The 23,016-nt window shown below is 58.2% G+C and overlaps 1 protein-coding gene across 1 annotated transcript; it reads left to right on the forward strand.

Moving 5' to 3' along the window:
* Positions 1–4,371: 4,371 nt before the first annotated feature.
* NCLIV_045660 (conserved hypothetical protein) lies at positions 4,372–20,822 on the forward strand (the record flags this gene model as incomplete). The annotated part of the gene is made up of 13 exons (XM_003884116.1): positions 4,372–4,444; positions 5,063–5,528; positions 6,070–6,304; positions 6,746–6,916; positions 7,319–7,574; positions 8,054–8,190; positions 8,808–9,971; positions 10,217–11,029; positions 11,384–16,132; positions 16,634–18,194; positions 18,415–19,100; positions 19,528–19,872; positions 20,793–20,822. 13 exons carry the CDS (start codon positions 4,372–4,374, stop codon positions 20,820–20,822), a joined length of 10,686 nt encoding a protein of 3,561 aa, XP_003884165.1.
* Positions 20,823–23,016: the final 2,194 nt, after the last annotated feature.

The following is a 23,016-nucleotide window of genomic DNA, read 5'->3' on the forward strand; positions in this document are numbered from 1 at the left end:
CAACGCTTAGCTAAACGCGAACCCGCCGTTCACCTCAAGCCGTTTAAGGCGCTTGTGCCGACGAGATATTTGGGAGGACCACACAGTGCATTGGGGACAGTCAGATAGGTGACCGACGTAGAAACGGGGTTGGTGGACGGTAGTGAAGTGTTTCTTCCCTGTACACGGCGGTATGCCTGCAGCACTCGCTCGAGTACAGGCGCCGACTACACCGCTGCCCGACGTTAATTCGCCATGCGTAAAAAATGTGCATGTTCCCCTCTTCCGGAGTTACGCGTAATATGCGAACACAAGGCCCTAGCAGGTCGTACGCATGAATCGTTTGCCTCTTAACCAGGTCTGTCAATCTAGTTTTCGGCAACAACGGTTTGGAGCCGATTCAGAGCGCAGCATACCGGTAAGGTATTGGATGGATATATGCAGATACTCTGACAAACACTGGATCTACCGTGCAGGATCAATTATATTTTTCAATGGCCTCACGGAAGCTGATCGACACATGCGGGCATCAAATTTTGTAGTGATGTTCCCGAGACCAAAGCAATGAGCCGGGCTGACGGCCAGCGGCCTCTTATTCGCCGAAACCGTAAATATAGGTCTCTCTGAGCGTTCAACCCACATTCGTCAACCCCCGTCGATCTGTTATCCGTACATTTTCGAAGAATCCCTGCGTGGGTGATGTGTGTCACCAGCATTTATGGACGGGACTTGCCTCCGCACGACACAGCATTATATGCGTCAGTGCAAAACAGCTGACGCCAATATTTGATACTCACCTGAAACCCCTATTTATCGTCTCCACTGTATCTGCCTCTTCGCACCCTGCGGGTGCACACACAAAAGAGGCACAAACGCTGTGGACAAATGACTTGTTCTGAAGAATGGGGACCCTCACAGGCCCGCGGCGGGGTGTAGAGCGGCAAACGAAATGGATCTGCTCTTCATTTAATGAAACGGAGAAGGGTAAGAAGCTTAATCCTTGTTAGGTTCTGTTGGTTGTCTCCGGTGTCACGTGCTTCCAGATAACAACGGTCATCTGACGTTTTTCTGGGTTGTACCACCACAAGGCAGCAGGCTGTTTCCCTCTCGATTCGAGAAGATGGGAAGCTGCTATGGGCTTGAGCTTCACAGCCAATTGATGATGGTTTCAAATAAGGGAGTCTGGTTCATGGCACCAAGCGTAGCTTCATAGTCTTCACGAGAGTTTGAACGTACCGCAGCACACTGAAACGCGGTGAGGTGGTGCAGTCCTGTCGGGCCTCCCAACTTGTGGAAGTCTCTTGTTGCCCTGCTTTTTGTCGTCACCTTGGAAATCAAAGAAAGCCAGCACCGGCTCACCTCAGCACACGGATTTGGCCGGGAGCACCCGAATACTAGCCGAGCGATAACCGACCTAGTTGTTGACACCGGGTGCTCGTGAAATGACAAGCTGTCGCTAACCGTCACCGTATTTGTTCTGTTGACGGCAAACACAAATTTTACGTATGCAACCCCCAGCCGCATGCATGAAACAGATCCTCTCATCCAATGACCAGCCAACTTACGGGAGACACTTTTCTTTGAAACACACTTCCCATCTCGCCGTTTTTATGATCTCAAAGCACCAGATGCCATGTGATCTATATAGTATAACGGCACATTAACCTGAACCTGCGATAGATAAATAGATCTTATATTGATACAATTATCGTACAAGCACTCAGCTAGTTATCGAGAGACACTCACAAGCCCAAAACCATAACTTCAAAATCTGAATGGTTTGCGATAGCGCCATAACACAGTGATATTTTGCACAGTTCAACCCTGTATTATTTACTATCGAAGATTCGGACACAGGAGGCTGTAGTCGTGAGGCAAGAACGCGCAAACATGAAGCCACAACCACGGCGGCAGGCAGGTCTCCCCTACCTCACTCGTGTGTGTGTCCGAGGGTGCCCAAAATAACCAGCGAGATCAAGAAAACCCAAGGTAGCTCCGCCAATGACACGACTGAAATGCATACCAACGCTATCAGCTGTCTGAAGCAGTCCAGTGGGGTGGTGGTGTACAGCAATCATAAAGAACCTCGTTGCCTGTAGCGCATGATCGAGAGTCATATCAGAACCATAGGTAGGAGACTGGGGTAGCCGACAGCGAAGCGAGGAAAGCAGCTGTTCGAATCAGCTCTGGTATGTCCCCCCAAAATGAGAGAGACATTTTCCAGCAAACTCACTGCCCCATTACGCCGTCGACTGCAGGTCGGGACATGGCCCTACGCCACATCTGAAACGGTGCTTCGAAATAAAAACAAAGGCACGGCAATCCACCCTCCTGCATGTACAGGATACTGCATATGACTCCAGTTATGAGATACACACAACCAAGTTCTTTATGATTGCTGTACACCACCACCCCACTGGACTGCTTAAGACAGCTAAAAGTTTTGGATTTCACCATCCTACCGGTCTTCATTTTTGCTTGGCAGCTGTATGTCGCGCACGCGTCCTTCCAAGCAAATGTTTGGTTCGCGGTAAGCGGCTTTTACTAGAAGACGTTCACTTTTTCCAGGCGCAAAGCGGCACGCGCTGTGAGCCGTGCGCCCGTTCCCCCCTCGATAACCACGAAGAATCTCTCACCTAAAGCTTACACAGGAACCCTCCTACCGAGCGCTTTTGCCGACCGCTTTTTCTTTCTATTGCCTTGCTGTCTTGTGAAGAGATGTTGTGCGATCTTCCTCATGCTTCCACTTTTTCGCCCGTGTGCGGTGACTGAGTATCTTCTTGTCTCCTTCCAGAACCATACGCTGGACAGTTGGGCAAAGAATCCAGCTTTCCGATCAAGACGCGGCGGCTGTCCTCTCCGTCCGGTGTGTCGATCGCCTTCGCAGTGTGCCTTCTCTTTTACTTTAAATCCTCCCCTCTTTTCGCCTGCATCTCACCCGAAAACTGCTCCTTCCTAACACACAGCGAATGCTGAGGCCGGTGAAAATCACCGGCTCGTCAATGTCGGGAGATGCAACGGCTGGGCACGTGCTTTTACGCTTGGGACCAGGCGCCCGTTCGCGACTCGCAAAAGTCATCGTGGAAAGACCAACTCGGCTCCTCTCCGCTGGAAAATGCGACTTTTCCGCCGTGCTTCTTCCCACACAGGAGAGGAGGCGTCGCTCGAACCTCTGCTGCCCTTCCCTTCGATATCAAGAGTGTTTTGGACGGCCTTTCCTTTCCCGCGTTTTCTCCTGCCCTCGCACAACGCCGAAGGGCCACGTGCAGCGAGTTAAAAGGGGAGAAATAGTACAAACCGAGTGGAAAAGATAGCGGAGAAATCGGAGCGAGCCGTAGTTCCATGACTCCCCTGCCCATTCCACTTGCCGCAAAGACAAATCGTCGGCTGCTTTGAACGCCATTTCCGTCCGCGCGTGAAAGGTGCGTCTTGTCTATTCGTCAAAAATAGGTCTTCTCGTTTCGTTCATCTGCACATACTCTGCCTCTCCCTCCTCTTTTTCCTCCGGGGACCGACAGGCTGCTGAAAAGTTCTCCGTCTCCAGGCAAGTGTTTTCACCCCTCTAGAAAAGCGAATTTTGTGTGAGGGTCCACGGGGCGTTTTCTCACCGGTTTCTTCTTCACGCTTCCACGAGCGACGCATTGCTCCAAAAAACACAGCAGAGAGGGGGAACAACGCTTCGTGACAGACCCGTCGCAGTGACCGCCTACACACTGTCCAGTTGGTTTTGTCCTGTCCCCTCATCCCTACACGTCAAGCAATCTTTAGGACGACACCACCCGCCGCTCTACGGCGGCCTTACCGTCGCGAATAGCCACTTCGCTTTCTCTTCTTCCTGGTCTCAACGGTCGCCCTTCTCTCTCTTCTGTCGCTTTCCCGTTTCTTTTCGTGTCTCGCCTTTTTCTTCTGTCTTTTCTCCCGTTGTGTCTCGACTTTTACCCGCACCTTCTCTCAGGGGCCTCCCTTTTTCTCGTCGCGATGAGGGGCGGAGCGAAGGCAACGCGACACAGTGCGGGAGTGCCTTATCCTTGCTCCTTCGTCCGTCTGTCTTCTCTCGTGCTCCGTCCTGAGTCTTCTCCCAAACGTGTGGACTGTAGAGAGGTCCGTGCTGCCCGACATTTCGGCGTCCAACGCGCCTTCTCGAGGAACAGAAGGCCGTTGTCTGTTCCATCTCTTCTGTAGACCCTGTTGTCGGACAAGCAGAGGGGGAGAGTGAAAGAGGAAACGGACTACAAACCCGCTGTGAACGGGACACGGACACAACCCCACAGACACAGGGAGAGGACGAGCGGAAGGGGCTTCCTCTCCTCGAGGAAGGGAGGTACGTGTCGCTGTGTTCTCGGCCTCCCTTCCGTCTCTTCCTCTTGAGAGAGAAGCGTCAACTCCCAGCGCATGATGGGGGCTGCAAGAGACACCATAGACATGGGCGGCGCGCCTCTCCCTGCGTTCCCTATCGCCTACTACGGTGAGTTGTTTCCACAGCGGAGAGACGAAGGTAGTTTTTTTCTGAACGAGAATCTCCCTTTTCGTCCGTTCCAGCGATCTTCATATGTACTCGGGCAGGGTGACTGGGAGAACAAGAGAACATATGAGAACTGGGGAACTACAGAGAGACGGTTCCGTCTCCGATGATGAGACGTGTCCTCGTGTTTTGGGCCTCCCGTTCTTCTGAATTGTGTTGAACAGTTGCTCTACCGCATGTCTAACGTCCCTCTGTTCGTTCTCCGTTGTCTGTTTCCCGCGTCTCTACCTCTGGGGTCGCTTCTCGTTTCCCGGCCTCGATCAGTGGCGTCGCTCAGTGGGCCTCAGCCGCTCCGTCTCTTCATTCAGGGTGCGCCTGCGTCCTTGTCGGGCGTTTCGGCTCGGGAGAGTCACCGCGCACTCTTACCTTGTCCTTTCACACGAATGCGCGGCCTTGCGTTCTCTTTCCGTGTCTCCGCTTTTCTTCCTTCCAGGGCCGTGCCGTCTATCCTCAGACTCTGTGTGCCTGCTTCTCGCGGTGGCGACATTCCAGTCTTGGGCTTTCTAGCCTCGTGTGTGCCGAGCATCTCTCCGTCTCGCTTGGCTCTGTTTTTCGCTGCAGATGACCAGCACCTCTTCCCCTCGCTGCGGCCCCAAATCGAGGCGCGGCTGCCTCTGGAGGCGGTATCCATCCGGTGTCCCCTGTCCCCAAACGTCCCCCTCCAGTGCAGTGGTCTGCGACTCGAACTTCTGCCCCACCATGAGCCGCGCTTCGAAGGGCTCCTGCCACCGGCTTCCGGCGGCTCTTCTTACTCGGCTTCGTCTCTTTCTGCCTCCTCGGTGGCGATGAAGGCTGCCTTCGCCTCCATCGCTGGGGTCGCCGCCCACGTCCCCATTGGCGGCGGGGGCGCGACCACGGTCGGAGTAGCAGGGCCAGACGCCGCGAGCGGCGGTGCCTCAGGGACAGGGGCGAGTGGAGCCACGGCTTCTCAGCGGCCTGCACATGGAACGCATGCTGACCGTCCTTTCATCTACTTGCAGATTTTGCACCTAGAGGGAATGGAAGACTACAAAACCCATCATAGAAGGTGATCCCCGACAGATACACCTATACCTATACAACCATAGGGATCGCGACAGAACACGCGGTTTAAGAGGGGGATCGACCTTGACTGTGTATCCACATTCAGGTATTTGTCACAATCCATCTGTCTAGATCTCCAGATAGATGCGTACGTACACGCTGCTAAATCCTGTTCTTTACCGAAAGACACCACGCGTCCCGAGGGAGGATGGACGCGTGACGTTCGCCCCGACAAGAGACACAGGAACATCGGCACAGCGTAACTCGTTTCTCCGTTGATCAGATGCAGGGGGTTTGCAACCCGTGCACGGTCAAAATGGAGGGTCGACTGCGAGTCGCGTGTCTGTTCGTTTGCAGCTGGCCGCATTTTTACCTCTTTTTTCGCCCCACGTCTCTGTTGAAACTGTGTGGCTTCTTCGCGCTGTCCCCCCTCCTTTGTGTCGCCCTCTGCCTCCCCATGGCCGCTGCGGGTCCGTCTTGCCTCTCGGCGTTGCCTTTCTTCCGCTCACTCGCCGACTCCTGCACTCCTGTCCTGTCGGTTCCAGAATGTTGAAGGCCTGGGTGGACAGCCTGACAGAGCAACACGAGGAGTGGCTAGTGCTCTATGTGACGCCGTTCACGGAGAGCGAGTCGCAGAACAAGTCGTTCAAGAAGATGCTGGATAAACTGCGGAGTGATTTGAACACCCAGGGATCCCGAAGCAAAGAAAGGTTTCTTCGTCTCCCCACAGATGCAACTGGCAAATTTGCAAACAATCCGGCCTTCTTAGATCTTTGGAATGTAAGGGAAGTGCCGCTCTCCTCCCGTCGCCCCTGGAGCGTCTCGCCCCTCCTCGTCTGCCTCCGCGCCTGGCGGCATGCATCTGAATGCGTGGGTCTGTACCTCTCACACTGTGTAGGGGTCAAACCTAACTTAGTTCTTTGTGCTCATTTGCAATGGGTGTTTCGTTAGATGTGGACGCATGCGTTGATCCGTAGTATCTGGACTTTCCAGCACGCATTTGGCATCCACTGTTCTGTGGAGACTCCTGGGTGGTTCCCTGTCTCTAGGTATACGTACGCTCTGTACCTGTATCTACCGTACACATGTTGTGCGAAACTGTCCCCGTGGAAATGTAGGAAGGTAGCTATGCAGCTTGCGATGTGGACTTCTGCTTGTTCCGTGCTTGTCCCCACTTGCTCCCCGTCTCGGGTTTGCCTTTGCGCTCTCCGTTTCCCGCAGACTTTCATGGTTCGCCTCAAAGAAACTTTGGTGGCGGCCATTGAGACGCGGTACATTCAGTTAGAGGACGACATTCAGCGCCACAGCCAAATGTCTGAACCGCGTTTCTGCCCTCTCTTCGTCGCGAAAGAGAATCTGGCGCTCCTCCATGAACGCTGCAACCGCCTGGAGGTACGAGAGACTGGAGACGACACGGGAAAAAGAGAGCTTCCGCTCTGCTGTCACCGACCGCCGTTTCCTCCCCGTATAAATCCCGAAAGACCCCACAAAATCCCTTTGAAAAAACTGGAGCAGCTATTCGATCCGTTCGCCTTTGTGTCTCCGTCTGTCGCCTTCCCCCCTGACACGCCTACCGCCATTTCTACATGTGTATATGTATACATATGTACGTGTATACATACGTACATGTATGTTATCACAGCACGTTTGTGCTTCCCTCGCGTGCGGCAGAATCTGCGTGATGCCTGAGACGCAGGGGGTGGCACGCGCCTCTCGGCATTTTTCGCAGACCCTAAAAGCCGTTGCTTTTCTGTCGAATTCTACGTGGAACCCTTTCTGTGGTGGCGCCTTCAGGATGCCTTGGCCGTGTACGATACGATGGACCTTGGCAGCACGACTCGCCACAGCTCGGCGGTGGACATTAAGCAGTGCCACAGCCTGTTTATTTCGTTCGGATTCGACACTCCCAAGGACGAGGTCCCTCTGTTTTTCGACTCTGGCCGACTCCGGCGCCTCCAGCAGCGCGTCCGAGAGGATACAATTTCCTACGTCCAGTTTCGGCAATATTTGTTTGCGAAGCAGGCCGATCTGCTCGTTCGCTTGCGGCGAGGTAGGCCGGAGAAGAAACGAGAGAGATTCCGCGAAGACGCGCAGACGCGCGGCAGCGCGCCCCGAGGCGCAACGTCGCCAGAGCGACCCCGCAGTTCGGCTGCCGCCGCTGCGTCCCAGGCGCCCCAGGTGGACTCTCGCTGCGTTTTTCCGCTTCGGTTGGGTCCGCCCTGGAGACACTATGACGCAGAGAGGGAGACAGCCACACCAAAGTACAGGGGAGAGGGTGGGGAAAGTGTGTGTCTTCATGGAGGCGGCGGAAACGTCGATCGCCTGTTCGCCAGACATGCGGGTGTACGCCCGGTCGCCCCGGGAGAAAAAGCAGTGAAGGCGTATTCGGTCGCGTCCTCTTCTGCTGGCCTCTACCCAGGTGCCTCGCTTCTCCATTTTGATCCCGACCCCTTCCAATCCGTAGCTTTTGCTCGTCTAGACATGCCTGCTTGTTTCGTCGACGCGCGCTGTGTCTCTGCGTTTCCCCAGTTGAAGAGATGAGCGCTCGAGGCGTCGAGATGACCTCGTCCCTGCACAAGGAAATTGTCGCGGAAGGCTTCGCCGTCGCCGGCCATGTATGGGCCTTCCTCGCGTGTGTCAACCTCGCGCACTTCATCGTCACCAAGGTGAGCTCTCTTGCCAACGGCGGAGGCTCCGCGTTTCCCCGGCGCATGCAACGCTCTCGTGTGCCCTGCTGATCCCCTGACCTCTGGCCCGCCGGGCTGGCCTCGCTTCTCTTCTGCCCCTGGAGCTCTTCGCGCCTGCATGTGCTCCGCGGCTGCCAGGTCCCGGCTCCGCGCCGGTGCCGCCGCGATATGTTTAAAAGTGTCCCAGCAGGACGACTTCCCCGTGTCGGATTGGTTCATCCCTTTGGCTCGTACGCGCTTCGCCGACGCATGCACAGACGTTCGGAGGTCCGGCGCGCGCTGTCCAGGTTTCTGTATCCGACCGCGTGTCCCTTAGTCCACTCGACCCTATCTCAAAAAAGGCCAGTTTTCCAGTGGACATTTGTGTCTTTCCGTCAAGTAACCTTTCGTAGACCTGGTGGCAGGCCTTGTGTGGGGCCCATCGCCGGAGATGTGCATCTGCATGTGCGCTCACTCGTTGCGTTTTCGCCTTGTTCTGCCTCGTTCCGAACGGTGGGCGGTGCGCCTGCTGTGGTTTGTGCTGCCCTCTCGACCGCGGGGGTTTTCCTCTGTGTCACGCGCGGCGCCGTCGTGTGCATTTCCTTCTCTGCTCGCAGTGCGTTGCCTCCCCGGCGTGCTCCTCGACTGTGTCGAGCGAGGGCCCCTCCCGGGCCTCTTCGCATCCCAGCGCCAGCCGGTCGCCTCGAGCGTCCACGTCGGGCAGCGCGAGCAGTGCCCTGCTTCATCTCAAGCGTCCGGGGTTTGCCGTCACCCGCACGCTTCATCGCCTGACGCCGCCTCAGTTTTCGTTGTCGCCCACGCGGCGACAGCAGACTCAGCGGGTGTCGTCTCAGGAAGCGGCGGGGGGCAAAGCCGCTCTGTCGTCTCCGCCTTCCCCGGCACTCGCCGGCGCGACAACTCGGCGGTCCGGCGATGGAGCCCCGGGAGACTCCGGCCTTGACGCGCCACGAGGACAGGAGGCGGGGCTGGGGCAGGGTTCCGCCGGGACAGTCCCGGCGTCGCATGCCCGAAGCGCGGCGCACTTGTACGCGTATGGAGCCCAGCAACTGCAGCGGCTCATCGCGTGGAGAGAGAGGGCGGGGTGGAGTCTCCCACTGTTGGATTTTCCGCTGGCGGCGTCGACGGAAGACAGTTTGGGCCGCGGTGAGAGCACGGGCTGCCGCGAGGTGGGAGCGAACTGTCGGTCGCGAGGGCCTTTTCCCGGAGACTTCTTAGAGGGCGAAGCCAGGCCCCAGGAAGCTGAGACAGGCAGAAACAAAGTGCAGCGAGAATTGGACACGCAACAGGAAGCGGAAGACGATGCCTCTTCGTGTCGAGACACGCGGCCGTTGCGGCTCGCCTCCGCTGTTTTAAGAGAAGGAGAGAAGACCTCGGAGGAAGCAGGCGATGGCGCGTCCCAGCGAGACGGCCGGCGCTTTGCGAGAAGCGCCAGCAGCCCGTGCGCAGGGGTCGGGACGCCCAGGGCACCAGAAGAAGACGGGCCGGGTGTAGCTCTGGCGTCTTCTTTCTCTCTCCCGTGGTGGTTTTGCTCCAAGTCTGAGCTGCGCGAGGAGCTGCAACGCCGCTCGGATGCCGAAGAACTCCTCGTGCATGTTTTCGTGTTGGCAGGGCAACAGTATGTGAATTGCGGATATTTCAGACATGCTGCACTTCTTCAGTTCAAACTCGCGTCAGCCCATTTCAAGAGACGCGACCTCGAGGAGTGCCGGAAGGCCCTTGCCAAAATGCTCCCGTTATTCGTCAAGGAGCCCTGGACGGCGGTAAGAGGAAGAATGCTACAGTCTTGTGCGATATAGATCTTCGTCTACGTACGGTTTCGAGCGTTTTTCTTTTTTTTTCAGTCTAGCCTGCCATCGGCTTTTCGGTTCGTTTCCGGTCTGCGTGATCACCGAGGGCACATGCAAGCGCGTGGCGACGGAGTTTTGGTTCCCGTTCGTTCGGTTCTGCCTCACTGGTTTTCTTTCCCTGTTTTGTGACTGCGGTTTCTGCTCCGCTGCATCTGCAGTTGTGGGTTCAGTGCCAGCAGCTGATGGCGGAAGCTGACCGATGTCTCGGCGACGCCGATTCGCTCTCTTCTTCCTATTTCCTTTCGAACGTCAACGCTGTCCCTCACCCTTCCTTCTCCTGGCGTCTTCGCCACGCGTCCAAATCTTCAGCCACTTCAGTCAGCGGGGTCGCGGTTCGAGGCCCGCATGCGCCGAGCGGGGAAGAAGAGACGCCTGAAGAGGGCGAAGGAGACAGCGGTGTGAAGTCGCAGCGCAGACTGCGCGGTGTTCCCTTTTCTGGCACCGAGACGCAGCCCCTTCTCCCCCCTCAACTCTATCTGCAACGCTTTGTTTCCCTTGCGCAAAAACAGACAGACTTTCAGGACATAAACATCGACGACGGAGACGAGCTGGAGCGTCCGTCTTTCTCTTCGCATGAGGCGCTAGGCGTGGAGTCGCGGAGAGACGGGGTCCGACCGCAGCCCTACCCTCTGGGTCCTCCGACAGGCGCTGGCTCTTCCTCGGGCCCCAACTCCCCGTCTTCGTCTCTTGAAACAATGAAAGACGCCAAAGAGAGCGGAACAAATGCCGGCTTGGAGAGACGAAACGTCTCCCGCAGGCTAACTCGGTCCGCGACTTTCATGGCGACCGCGTGGCTGGGGCCCGACGTTCCTTCGCTGCTCAAAAAAGAGGGACAGATCTACATCCGAGCAGCCCCAAACTTGTACTGCTGGGGGGCGCTGAAGCCCGCCCTTGTTGGCCTGCGGAGTGCCAGCGAGAGGGAGAAGGTTTGCGGAATGCGCCCGGCTCTTTCGCTCGCCTCCATCCCTCAGGTAAGGAGGCGAAACGCGGAAGATAGACAGGACACTTGTAGGAATACCATCATCGCCAAAGCTGAACATTATGCGCGTGTATCAACCTCTAGACCGACCGGGCGACAGGAGACAGCAACAGCAGCCGAGACGCAAAAAAGCGAAGCAGACCGAACAGTGGGGAGAGAAAACGAAACACGGGAGACAAAGGCACGCGGACGAGAGAGAACACGAAAAAGCAGGCACGTTCAGACATCCACCGACGCCTCTCTCTCTCTCTATATATATATATATCTTGTGTCTCAAGAGAGATGCACGTACCTGAACGTGCGCCTATGGGGCGCTTTGGTGTTTCGCGTGTGTTGTGTCTTTCAGGCGGGGCATTTGGAGGCGTTCCTCTCTTCCCCTCAGGGACTCGTCGTGCCCTACGGCCCCGATGACACTCCGTGCACAGTGCCCTTTGTGACGCCGACGGCGGCGACGAGCACGCACCGCGCTCATGGCCTTTCTTCCGGGGCGTCTGGGGGTTTTTCTGCTGCTCCCAATCCTTTCGCGGCAGTTCTGAAGGCTTCTCTGGACGGGCGCACCGTCGGGCCTTACAACGCTTTCCATCCGACACCGGGCCACCTCGTTCGCGGCGCGGACGGTGAGGTGAGAGGGGTGAGGGCTGGTGGAGAGTCCGCATACTCGGCGAACACGCCTTCTTCGGCCTTGCTGCCGTACTACATGAATGGCGGCAGGTCGTCGGGGGGGAGCGGGGTGGGCTCTCTCTACGGGGCGTCGCACAGTTTGCGCCCGTCCTTTTTCCCCAGACAAGGACCCGACACACTTTCGACGGGGGTTCTCTCTGGCAGCTCGGTCAGGGGCGGAGCCGCGGGGTCCGTTGCATCGCAGGCTGGGGGCCTTTTGGGGAGTGTCGACCAAGAGCTTCTCGAGCAGGCCGTGCTCCGACAGCTTGTCGACCTTATTCCGCTCTACCGACTCCCGTGCCACCCGGAGTTGGAGCCGCAGAACGCGTGTCTCCTCGCCTATGCGACGACGCTCGAAAGGGTCAAACCAAAGTCCACGGCTCAGCTGCTCGGCCAGCTCCAGCAACACCGGCTGCTGCCTGTCTTCTCCCCTTCAGGCGGCGCCTCGTCAGCCGCAGCAGGCGCAGCAGCCGCAGGCGGCAGGGCGACGAGGGAGAGGGACGGATGGACCGAGCGAGAGCCCGGCTTTGACGGGGCCTCCGCGCCGGCGGGGGGACGGGCGACAGGCCAACCAGACCTGGACCGTGGGCGCGGGCGTCCAGCGCCACAAGCCGATCCGGGGGAGAGACGGGTTCCCTTGCAGCCTGGAAGCGAGGAGCGCAAGTCGAAGCCTCTCGAGCACGAGGTCGAGGGAGAAGTCGGGAGAGGGCCTCACACGGGACGGGAGACTGAGGAGATCGAACGCAGCGGCCAGACACCTGCAGGTAGGAATGCGACGCAAAGCGATGACTCAGAAAGGGAGACAGGAGAGGCCGCAAGGGGGAAGCATTCAGACGTGTCGCTTCTTCCTAATGGTGGGGGGGCAACGCCACAGACTGTCACTGCAGAGGAAGGAGAGGAAGAGAGCCAGCGCTGCGAGCAGGGGGAATGGGGGCAGCAGATGCTTCTCTCGAGGCGGCGAGGCTCGCTTCCCGGGCCTTCCACATCGGAAGAAGGCGCGTCCGCAGGCCCGTCGAGGAACCCTGGGAGCGGCGCCGCTGCTTCCGTCGCCAGTGCGCAGACTCTCCCAGCGGGCGCAGCTTCGGCGAGAGCAGGCACAGCAAGATCTTCGCAGGGCGACGCCACCTCCACAGGAGACCTCTCCAGTGGGGCGAGTTCGGTTCGGTCTTCTGTCTTGAGTGAGCCGAGCTCGGGGGCAGTCTCGGACCGTGGTGGAGCCTCACATCTGTCTCCAGGGGTTCGGGTGCCGGCGGGGCGAGAGGCGCCCAGTCCGGGAGCGAGTCAGAAAGATCCGGCGCCAGAGCCAGAACGTGGCCGCGAGGAGACACACCGCGTCCCCGTCTCTTCCTCGTCAAGTGGAGACCTTTCCGTTCAGTTCCGGGTCTACGGGCGCGGCCCCCCAGACAGTTACGGGAGGGACGAACGGTCTCCGAAGGTGGGCAGTGCATACCGGAGCGAACCCGGGCCGAGAGCGCAGCGGGAGGCCGTGCTCGCGGGAGGCTCGGGAGCGCTGGAGACACGTGCCCAGACAGCCCCAGACAGCGCGAAGCCGTCAAGCCTGCGGACGCGCCCGCAGCCTCTGCGGGAATCCGAAATGGCGACCAGTGCGAGTTCAGCCGCTTCTCCACATTACCGTTCTTCTCGAGCGCTGTCTGTGCTCCAGATGGGGAGCCTCCAAGCCGCAGTCCCCAGTCTGTCTGTGAGCCTAGGGCAGTGCGTGGAACTTCGGCTCCACATCCACTCCAGTTTAGTCGGCCCGGTTGAGGCCGATGCAGTTGTTCTTCGTCTCTCCCAGTTGCCGTGTGCCGATTTCGCTTCGGGCGCAGGAGGCAGTCTGGGGAAGCACGCCCCGAGCGGCCCAGGATCTGTCGGGGGGTCACCCTCGGCAGCTGCGGGACTCTTTGGCGTGGGGGCGTCGCGCCCACACCTGGAGGAGACACATCGCCAAGCGACCTCGGTCTGGCTCGTGGTTGGGGCCTCGCTGGGCGCCGAGACGACGGCCTGTTCCCGAGACGCGGTTGCGCAGCGGCCATGGGAGGCGGAAGACCAGGCGCAAAGGCACTCACGTCAGGTCGGAAAGAAGGCGGCGCGGCTGAAGCTGCAGCCCGGCATGAACTCTCTCTCACTCTTCTGGAGCAGTCGCTCCCAGGGGGTCTTCGTGCTGGAGCAAGTGTGTGTGGTTGTGGGGGCTGTTGTTCTCGTCCAGTGGGCCGGAGAGCTGCCGGCGCCTGGCATGCTCGACGAGGTGCGTCAGGCAATGCAAGACATTCTGCTTGTCTCTCTCGAACCGGGCGGGGCGACGGGGCGAGGGCGAGACCCCAGCGACTCGGACGACGAGACAGGAAGGTCGGCGGCACTGACGAGAGGAACCAGGTTATCTTCTTTCTCGTCTTTCTCTGGCAGCGTTGCAAGCTCCTTGGCCGGCACGAAAACGCACAGAATCGCTCCTGCAGCCCTCAGTGGGGTGAAGGCGGCTCTCCTCGACGCAGCCGCTGAAGGCTTGTCAGGCGAACAAGTGGAGAACCTGAAGGACGAAGGCGAGGGTTCCCACTGCCACACCGCCCAGGAAAGGAATCCAACTCCGGTGGCGGCAGAATCTGCCGCGGTAGCACTCTCAGGGCGCCATCGACGGGTGTCCCGTCGGTTCCCTAATCCCTTTTTCGCCTTTGCCGACTGGGGCAGCGCGCCCGCCGCCCTCGCCTTTGAAGACCGGATGGCCCCGCAGACGCCGGCCTGCCTTCTCCCGGGCTACACGCCGTGTGGGGCAACTCTCATTCACTCAGACGCCCCTCTTGAACGCATGCTGCGGCCACTGATTTTCGAGTTTCGACCTCCGGCAACCGCAGTCCAACTCCACATTCAGCCTGCAGGCCCCAACGCTTCATTCCTCTTTTTGAATGCGAAAAACTACTTGAAAATCCGGGTCGACATCCTCCCGGGGCTCCTGGTTTTCCCCCGGCCCGCTCGCCTGCGCGTTCTCCAGTGTCTCCTTCCTGCTGCTTGCACGGCGTCCCTTCTGGCCGAGGAAGATGAGGACTTGGTGGATGACCTCGCGTCAGAGACGCCGGGCGCATTGTCCGGCATGGCTGCATCTGGACGCCTCGGGCTCCAGAATCGGGCCTCGGATCCATTCGGAGGGACACTACCAGAGGGCCCTGAAGCCGCAGGAACCGCTCAAGACTTGTGGGCGGCGCCTGCAGGGGGCGCGTCCCCCCAACGGAGACTTTCCAAGCCGCAAGCGGTCGGCGAAGTGGATTCGGGAGGCGAAGGCGAGGCCGGCTCCGGACAGGGCGATCTCAAGGACACCGCGTCGAGGGCCGTCCCCGGTCGTGCGCCCTCCACGACCGCGGTGGGCTCCAGCGTGTCGGCCCACATCGACGAGAGCGCGAGCAGCCTCCGGAAACCCGACCCGAGCTCGGAAAGCTGGCGACGGTGCGGCGAGAGAGAATCGGCCAGAGGAACCGCTGTCTCGTTTCAGAAGGGATTCGCGTCTTCGTCGCTCTCGGGCGCCGGCGAGGAGGGCACCCTCCAGTGGAGAGAAGGCTCCACGATCGGTGCTGGCCGAGCGGGGACGGAGGGATGCATAACTCCGCGGTCGATGGCAACCAGATCCTGGGAAGGCGACGAGCAGCTCTTTGAAGGCGCCGCCGTGCAGCTAAATTTCTGTTGGGAAGAGGCGATCGCCACCGCAGTTGACGATATGCCGGCGCACATCGGGCTCCACGGAGGCCAGGGGCTGGACATGTCAGGGTTCCAAGGGGGGGGCAAGGACACGCGCCGAGAGGCAACAGCACTGGACGGACAGCTCCGAGGGAGTCGCTCAACCACGCGATGGCAAGGTGAAAATGACCCTCTCGATGCTTCGAGCGGCGCAGACTGCGAGGGTGGCGACGGCCTGCCAGTCCTGGAGCAGTTTGACTTTATTCGAATACGTGCAGCTGCGGACGAAGGTGGAGACGTTCTTGCCATTGTCCCTCGGCGGAGCCCCCTCGCGACTGCCCCTGCAGCTCTGGCTCGCGAATGCGCGCCGGGAGACTCTTCGTCCAGTCGCCTTCCGGGCGAGGCTGTCTTCTCAGGCGAAGACGGCAGCAGTTTCGAGGAAACGGCCACGTCTTGCGAACCAGAAGGCTCGACATTTTCTCAAGGGTGGCTTGATTTGCCGAAATTTTGCCGGAATGTCGAGGTTCTCGTCCCTGTGGTTCCCGTTCACGCGACGTGTGTGAGGACGCCCGACAGCTTCGGCGGCCTCGTTCCTTCGTTCAGCATGGCTCGCCAGAGCGAGGAGCCTGCAGACGAAACGGGGCGCATGGCCGATGCGTCGTGGCCCGGCAGCGAAGATCAGAGCGCCGCGCCGCGTGAACAAAGTGTCCCTGCGTCTCGGTCCGACCTCGAGCCTTCAGGAGAGTCGACCGTGCAGGACATGGGCGCAGCAGCCGTAAGAGCAGAGAAGAGGCAGAGTCGAGGAAGCCAAGGAAGATATCAACTCGGCGAATATCGCCACGCATTTCCTTTTCCACGTAGTGTGCACCAATCACTTTTTAGGCCGGTGTCTGTACGCTACCTCACATATGTGTACTCGCTGCCACTGGGGAGGGTTGCGAGTACCTTTCTGTCTTCAGCATACGGCTACGCATGAACAAGCATGTACCACAAACCATATCTGCATTACCTACATATCAATGTGGATATATTCTCATATATCAATCCACTCCTATATCTATCTATATCTATGTATTTGTATATATATGTATGTGCTCCGAAGGAGTGTGATGCATGAAAGAGAGTAGGCGTCTTTGCGCGTCTACGGACTGTCGAATTGTTTATGTAAACATTTGCGTCTTTGCATGTTTTTAACCGACAGGTTAGTCTGGCCACGCTGAGTCTCTCCAGGGTCTGTGTGCCGATTGTTCTTTTCTGTTCTTGTTTTTCTTCTCAGCCGCGCTGTGTTGGGTCGTGCCCGGAGGCCCGCGTGGGTTCTTTGAAGTCCTTTTCGTCTGCCTCGCCGTGTCGCGAAGCGCTGCCGCGTCTGCCCTCGCGAGGCACACACACGCAACGTTCGTCGCTGTTTCGTTGGCGTTCCGGGTCGGTCGTGTCTTGGCAAGACGCCGTGGGGCAGGGAGGCAACCGCCAGAGGCCAGATGGACGTCGCCTGGCGACTTCGCAGTCGAGCGCGGTGCGCTGTGGCTCTGCCTCTTGGGACGGGAGAGACGACGGCGGCCGCGGCGAGGCGAGCGACGCGAGACCCTTTCCCGGGGGCTTCGAAAGAGACGGCAGTTCGCTGGCGGTCGCTGAGGACGCAGCTCACGTCGTGGCGTCTCTGCAGTTCTACACCAGCACTGGGGTCGACGTGTGTGACCGCTCGCTGCGGCGCGTCCGACGGCGGGAACGGCAACGGTCGGAGCAGACGAAGCGGTTGGCTGGAAACGGAGAAGGCGCGGAGACACTGGGCAGCGCGGCACGGACGCCAGGCGACAAGAGCGGGGGCACGGACAACGGGTCCGACTTGCGCAGCGGCGACTCAGTTCCCAATTCTCTCTTGGGATATTTCGTCCCGGCGATCTACTGTGGAGGGGACGGGGATGCTTGCCAGCTGTCTCCTTGTCGCTCTGACTTGCATGCTTCCGATTTTCCCCTCGCGGCCTCTTCCTTGGGTGATGTCTCTGCCGTTGCAGTTGACGGGGGCGGCTCGAAGCGTGAGGGGAACCCTCGAGGAGACGAAAGCAATCGCTATAGCGCCGCGGACTGTTCCGCGCGTCCTCTCTCGCGTCTTGGCGGAAGCATCTCTGTGATCGAGAGAGGCATCGAGGGAAGGCGGGATCTTGCTGGCGAAGGCCTGGAAGAGCAGTTCGACAGTATCACTTGTTCGATGTCGTGCACACGCCTCTGTCGCCGAAGAAGAGAGGAGCATCGACGTCAGTCGAAATTGAACAAGACGGCGAAACGCGCACCTCAAGCGGATGGTGAGACCCCACTGAGAAGCGCCCGCGCCGCGTCTCCTTCATCAGGGACCGCGGAAGACGACGACGAAGCGGGGATGTATGGCGCTGTCTGCTCACCGTGTCCTCTGTCGACAGAGGGCGAAGGAGACGATGACTCTTCGTTGAGCCCCAGTGAAGACGAAGAGGAGCCGTGCGCCAGACAGCCGCAGCCGATCACGATTCTACGAGTGCAGACATCGCGCGTCCATCGCCTCCAAGTCCGCCTCGCCCTCACGCACTCCTGCCGCACGCTGCATCTCTCGGGGGGCAACGTCCTGCACCAGATTTTCTTGCAGGGCTGCTCGCCGACGGAGCCGGTTGTGCTGGACTGTGCGTCAATCTCGCCTGTCTCGGCATTGCAGAACGACTCCGAGAGAGACAAGCGAGTCGGAGAGAGAAAGACTCTGCCTGAGGCGATGCAGGGACGGAGGAAAGGACCCGACAGGGTCCGCGTCAGTCTGATTGTGCCCTCGCCGTTATGTCCCGGATTCTCATCGCAGCTCCACTGGCAAGATGAAGGTAAAAACGCCACATTTTTGTGCGTTTCGCTTTCGCCTGGTGTCATCGCCTTTGTTCTTCTGTCATCGGTTTCCTCAACAGGGCGTGAAAGTTCTCTGCTTGCCTTTCATTTGTCTTCCGCACTTGCGTCTCGGTCCGCGTTTTCTGTCTTGCTTGCGTCCTGCTTCAATCTCTTCTCTCGCACTGTCTCGCCTCGCCCTTGGTGCCTTCGTCCTTCCAGGTTCGGTTCAGTTGAAAACGCTCCTTTTCGGTGGCCAAATCACAACGCTTCTGGTGCGCCTCCAGCATCGGCACGCCGACGACGCCTGCGCGTCCTTTGCTTCTCGACGCCAGCATCGCGGCGAAGCGGACCCGAGTCGACTGGGAGGCAGCCAGCAAATCCGTCACTGGAGAGACGAAGAGAGAGGGGCCGACGCGTTCAACGAAGCACGGAGAAGCGAGCAGAGACTGGCCACGCTGCATGAGCAGGAGGAGCACTGGAGTGGTCAAGAACCGGACACGAGTTCCTGGAAAGATGAGCCTGCAACGTCCCTAACTCCGCGCTTAGAGCCGTATCTTCTGTCTGTCTACTATCGGTTCCTCGAGCCTCAATTCCCGCACATCTCGTCTGGGGAAACCCCTCAACCGGCTAGCTCTGCTGCGTTCCCTGCCTGCACGTCCACGTGTGCGGGACCCGCCACAAAGCCTCCGGCTCTGGCCCTACCGCCGCCTTCGCTGCCAAACGCACCTCTAGAAGAGAACCATAGTTGCCGAAGCCGCAGCGAAGGCTCGCAGCCACTCGTTTACCACATTCCTCTTTTGCTTCCCGTTCAAAAGTTCCCCGTGGACGTCATGGTCCTCGCGCCCCGCACAGGCCGCGTCTCGACGCCTCTGTTTGTCTCTCTGGTCTTCACCAATTGCTCGGATGTAAGCGAGAAAAAGCGGACGGAAACGAGGGGGACAGGCCTGGACTTGGGGCCTGGGAAAATCACAGGGGGGCAAAAAACCGAAGGCGGAGCGTGGAAACCCGTGGAGGCAGCGATGCGCAGACAGCCACCCACCCGTGAGAAGGTCCGGTTTCTGGTTTCTGTTCCCCTGCCTTTGCTTGAGCCTCGCCATCTCGGGGATTGAAGGAGATGCTCTTTTTTCTCGCGTTTTGGTTTCGCTCGTGTTCGCTGTGGACCAGCTACGCGGGTGGCGCGTTGACATCGCCTCTCGCCTCTGGTTCTCACCATTTTTGCTTTTTGCTTTTCTGCTTCTCCTGTGGGTGCCTTCTTGGTTGCTCACGAGTCTGCGTTTGTCTTCCGTTCGACGGCTTTTCGGCGTGTTCGTTTCCCTGCTTTTCTGTGTGCAGATCCAACTTCAAGTGCGCCACTCCGTGTCGCTCGAGTTTGACGAGACGTACTCCCAGCGCCAGCAACCTGTAGGCGATCGGAATAATTCTTCCCTTTCCTCAGCCTTCTCCTCTCGCGCGGGGCTGCTTGCCGACGACAGCCATCTCCCTGCCTCGCATTTCGGGGGTCGGAGTGCGGGAGCGAACGGCGTGGCGGGCGAGCGGGGGCGCGAGAGAAGTCGAATGCTTGCCACATCCAACAGCGGCCTAGGCGATGGAGAGAGAAGAAGAGGGACCGCTGGCGTGTCGCAGACGGGAGGCCCCGGGGCTTCTCCGCGTCTTGGCGAGTGCCATGACTGGCTGATGGTAGGTCCGGCGGAATCGATAAAAGAAGAGCAGGAAAGGCATCCAACGGATCCAGGCGAGGGTCGAACGAACCGTGCAAAGGCCGGGAGAGAGAGGAAGGGGAACCAGCCGCAAAAGGGAAGCGAAACAGAGAGGGACAGGAACAGGGGACGGGAACGGGACGCGGTGTCCCGGCTGAGAGAAAGACACAAAACTGACTGGCACAGAGGAAGACAGCCCAGACACGCACGATCAAGGAAGACTTCAACCCGCGAGGCAGGAATTATGCTCAGAGTGAACGGGAGATTTACAACGGCGCCCCGTCGGTGAAACTCACTGCGTCTTCCTTGGCGATGAAACAGATCTTTTGTTTTGTGCTCTGTTTCTCTTACCCGCCCTCACTGTCGGTAACTCTCTCTGCGTCTCTTCCATGCTCGCTTCTTCTGCCCGACCATCTTGCTGTACGCCGAATTCAGTCCGGCAACCAGCAACTTGGTGCACGGCGATTCTAGAAAGACAGAAGCGAGAACCGTCTGCCAAACTCTCTTGCATTTCTCTTGTGCCCACTTTTTGCGTGGCTCTCTCCCGTTCACATTCATTTTTCCTTTACTCGTCTCTATTCATTTTTATTTTCACTCATCTCTCTACGCATTCAGTACCGACCCCAATTCACCGAGATGGTCGGGTAGAGTCACACACAAAACGCCCAAAGGAAGGCGCGAGTCTGTCGTGTTTCTCAGGTATTTTGTCACTGTATGTCTGTATATGTCTCGCTGCCTTTGTTTTCTCTGCCTCTCTTTTTTTCCTCCGTCCTCAGGTTGGCTCCAAGTGTCGCACAACCGTCCTCCCGGCTCGAAGTCAAACACAAGTTCGCTTTCAGTTGATTCCGCTCCGAGCAGGGTCTCTCTTTCTTCCTGTCGTCCGGGTGTATGTACGTCCAGGCGAAGATTTACGCGACTCAGGGAATCTGAGCAGCCAGGCGACACGCCACCTCTCACTTCGAAACTCTCTGGACGCCGCTAGTATGCAAAGCGACCAGTGCACATCACAGCCCCGCACAGATGCTTATAACAGTGATACGAGTGCTGATTCACCAGGGCCCGCGACAGTGACGCAAGCTAGCGGCGTGTCATCGTCTGCCGCGTGTGATTTCTCTAGAAGTGAAGAAAACGCCGACTTCAGGAAACTGCTGACAAATACAGGAGTGGAAAGCTATGCCAGTAGCTGGATCACGATGCCTGAAGGAGACTCGGTAACGGCAGGGAGAGAAGTGCTGGTGCTCCCAAAGGTTCTGTCGAATCCAGATCTGAGGCTCCTTCCAGATTAGAGCGGCAACGAGATGACAGGAAGAAGGGGCGGGCGAAAATGGAGAGCGACAGAAACGGCGCGTTGAGCGAAGGGAGGAATGTGACGATCCCTGCGAGGTATTGCGTAGTGGTGTATTTTTTGTAACGGGGCAACTGACCGCTGCTACGGGCCTCCGGTTCCACGCATGTGCAAACACACACGACAACCGTGCATCGGTCCTGCGCAAACGCGAGGCTTTGCCGATACACCGTCTCTGTTTTTTGTCGTTTTCAGAGGACAGCGGCTACCTATGTCTGTTGACACATACGCCTTTGTATGTATGTGTCTATCTGTCCACTCATTTACATAGATACATTTGTCTAGTCAAATAGTTGTGCTGTGTGTGGTGCTTGCAATGAACGTTCTGGGCTGCGTCTCCCTCCCACTTGCCGGTCATGGGGCGAACACCAGCTTCCTTTCCCATTCTTCCTCAATTGTGTGAAGGATCTGCGCATTTGTTGTGGCCACAAAATTGATGCTGCCACGTATGGAGTCCGCTAAAATACACTTGCACCTCCCACGCAGTGCGTGGCGACGGCAGGCGCCGCGAGTCGAAGAGCGGAAAATATAAAAAAGTATAGCTGCATGTCGGCAGAAGCGCTACTCTAGAAGGTACGAACTGTGTGAAATTGTTCGTTGCTGGAATCTTTGAGGGGCCGTAGAGTCTACAGCCTCCATAGGATACGCCGTTGCCTGCGTGTCATGGACATCACACGCATACCGACGGCTACGGTTGCGATAAGGCAGGAGGCAGGCCTTTGTTGCCTGGGGCGTGTCAGAGTGGAGCTACTCGCGTTGGATACTCCTATTCTTCACTGCTATAAGGCAGAACCTCTTTTTGGACCTAGCCGACACGTCTTACTCGAAGCGTCTGCCCCGACGTTTTCTTGTGCTGCGCAATGAGACTGCTGAATCAGGTAGTTACTCCCGTATTCATGTTGCACAATGTGGACCAAGGGCGTATGTGTTCACCAGTACATGAATGAGACTGACTGCACATATGTGATGCCCCAATCCTCCACGTACGACCCCTGTAGCACGCACATGCATGCACGAAGCTACTGGCCTTTTTGGCGTAGCCTATCGTAGTCCGGACACGTGAATCGCCAGCGCACACTTGCATGAGAAAGCATCGAAGCCATGTGCCGCCAGCAACCAAAGCCACCGTATCCCATAGAACAGACATTCGCGAAACTCACGGCTACTATCGCCGGGTGAGGAGCACCGTGCCGGACAGCCAGACTTTCGGGAGTTAACCGCGACAGCCCAGGAAGTCAAAGAGAAACGTGAGCAACGCTCGTCCCTGCTCATATGATATTTGAAGCGATACTTCGAAGGCACGGTCGTGCGGGTCATTCGTCGACACTGAGTTTACGGCAGATGGGAAGGATACGATCTGCAGGCCGGGCCTAACAACGGGCGGGTGCTGCTTGTGGTGATTTAATGGACACCTTTCTCCACTGTAACCCAGTTTCTGCCACACTGAAATCAGGCAGCCGGTCGTTTGCCACTCTGTGGATTCAGCCAAAACAGCGTTGTCTACTCTGAACTCAGGTTTTCTCCTCGTCCTCTCTGTGAGCCGCCGCTTTACCAATTCCCTTGGCCGGGGATTGTAAATTACTATATATCCGTGTTTTCTCGTGTCTCGAATATACTCACACTAGAGCCACTTCGAGCATGGTACTGCGTGGTCTAAACGGTAGGATCCTCAATTCGTTCGCCTCTGTATACACAGGGGTCTGGGGTGGTTTTACACCCACATTAACTACTATTCCCAGCGCAATGCTCGCGTTCCTAACTGGTTCCGGCGTTGTTCTA

This window comes from Neospora caninum, chromosome X, assembly GCF_000208865.1.
Source record: "Neospora caninum Liverpool complete genome, chromosome X".
Lineage (NCBI taxonomy): Eukaryota > Apicomplexa > Conoidasida > Eucoccidiorida > Sarcocystidae > Neospora > Neospora caninum.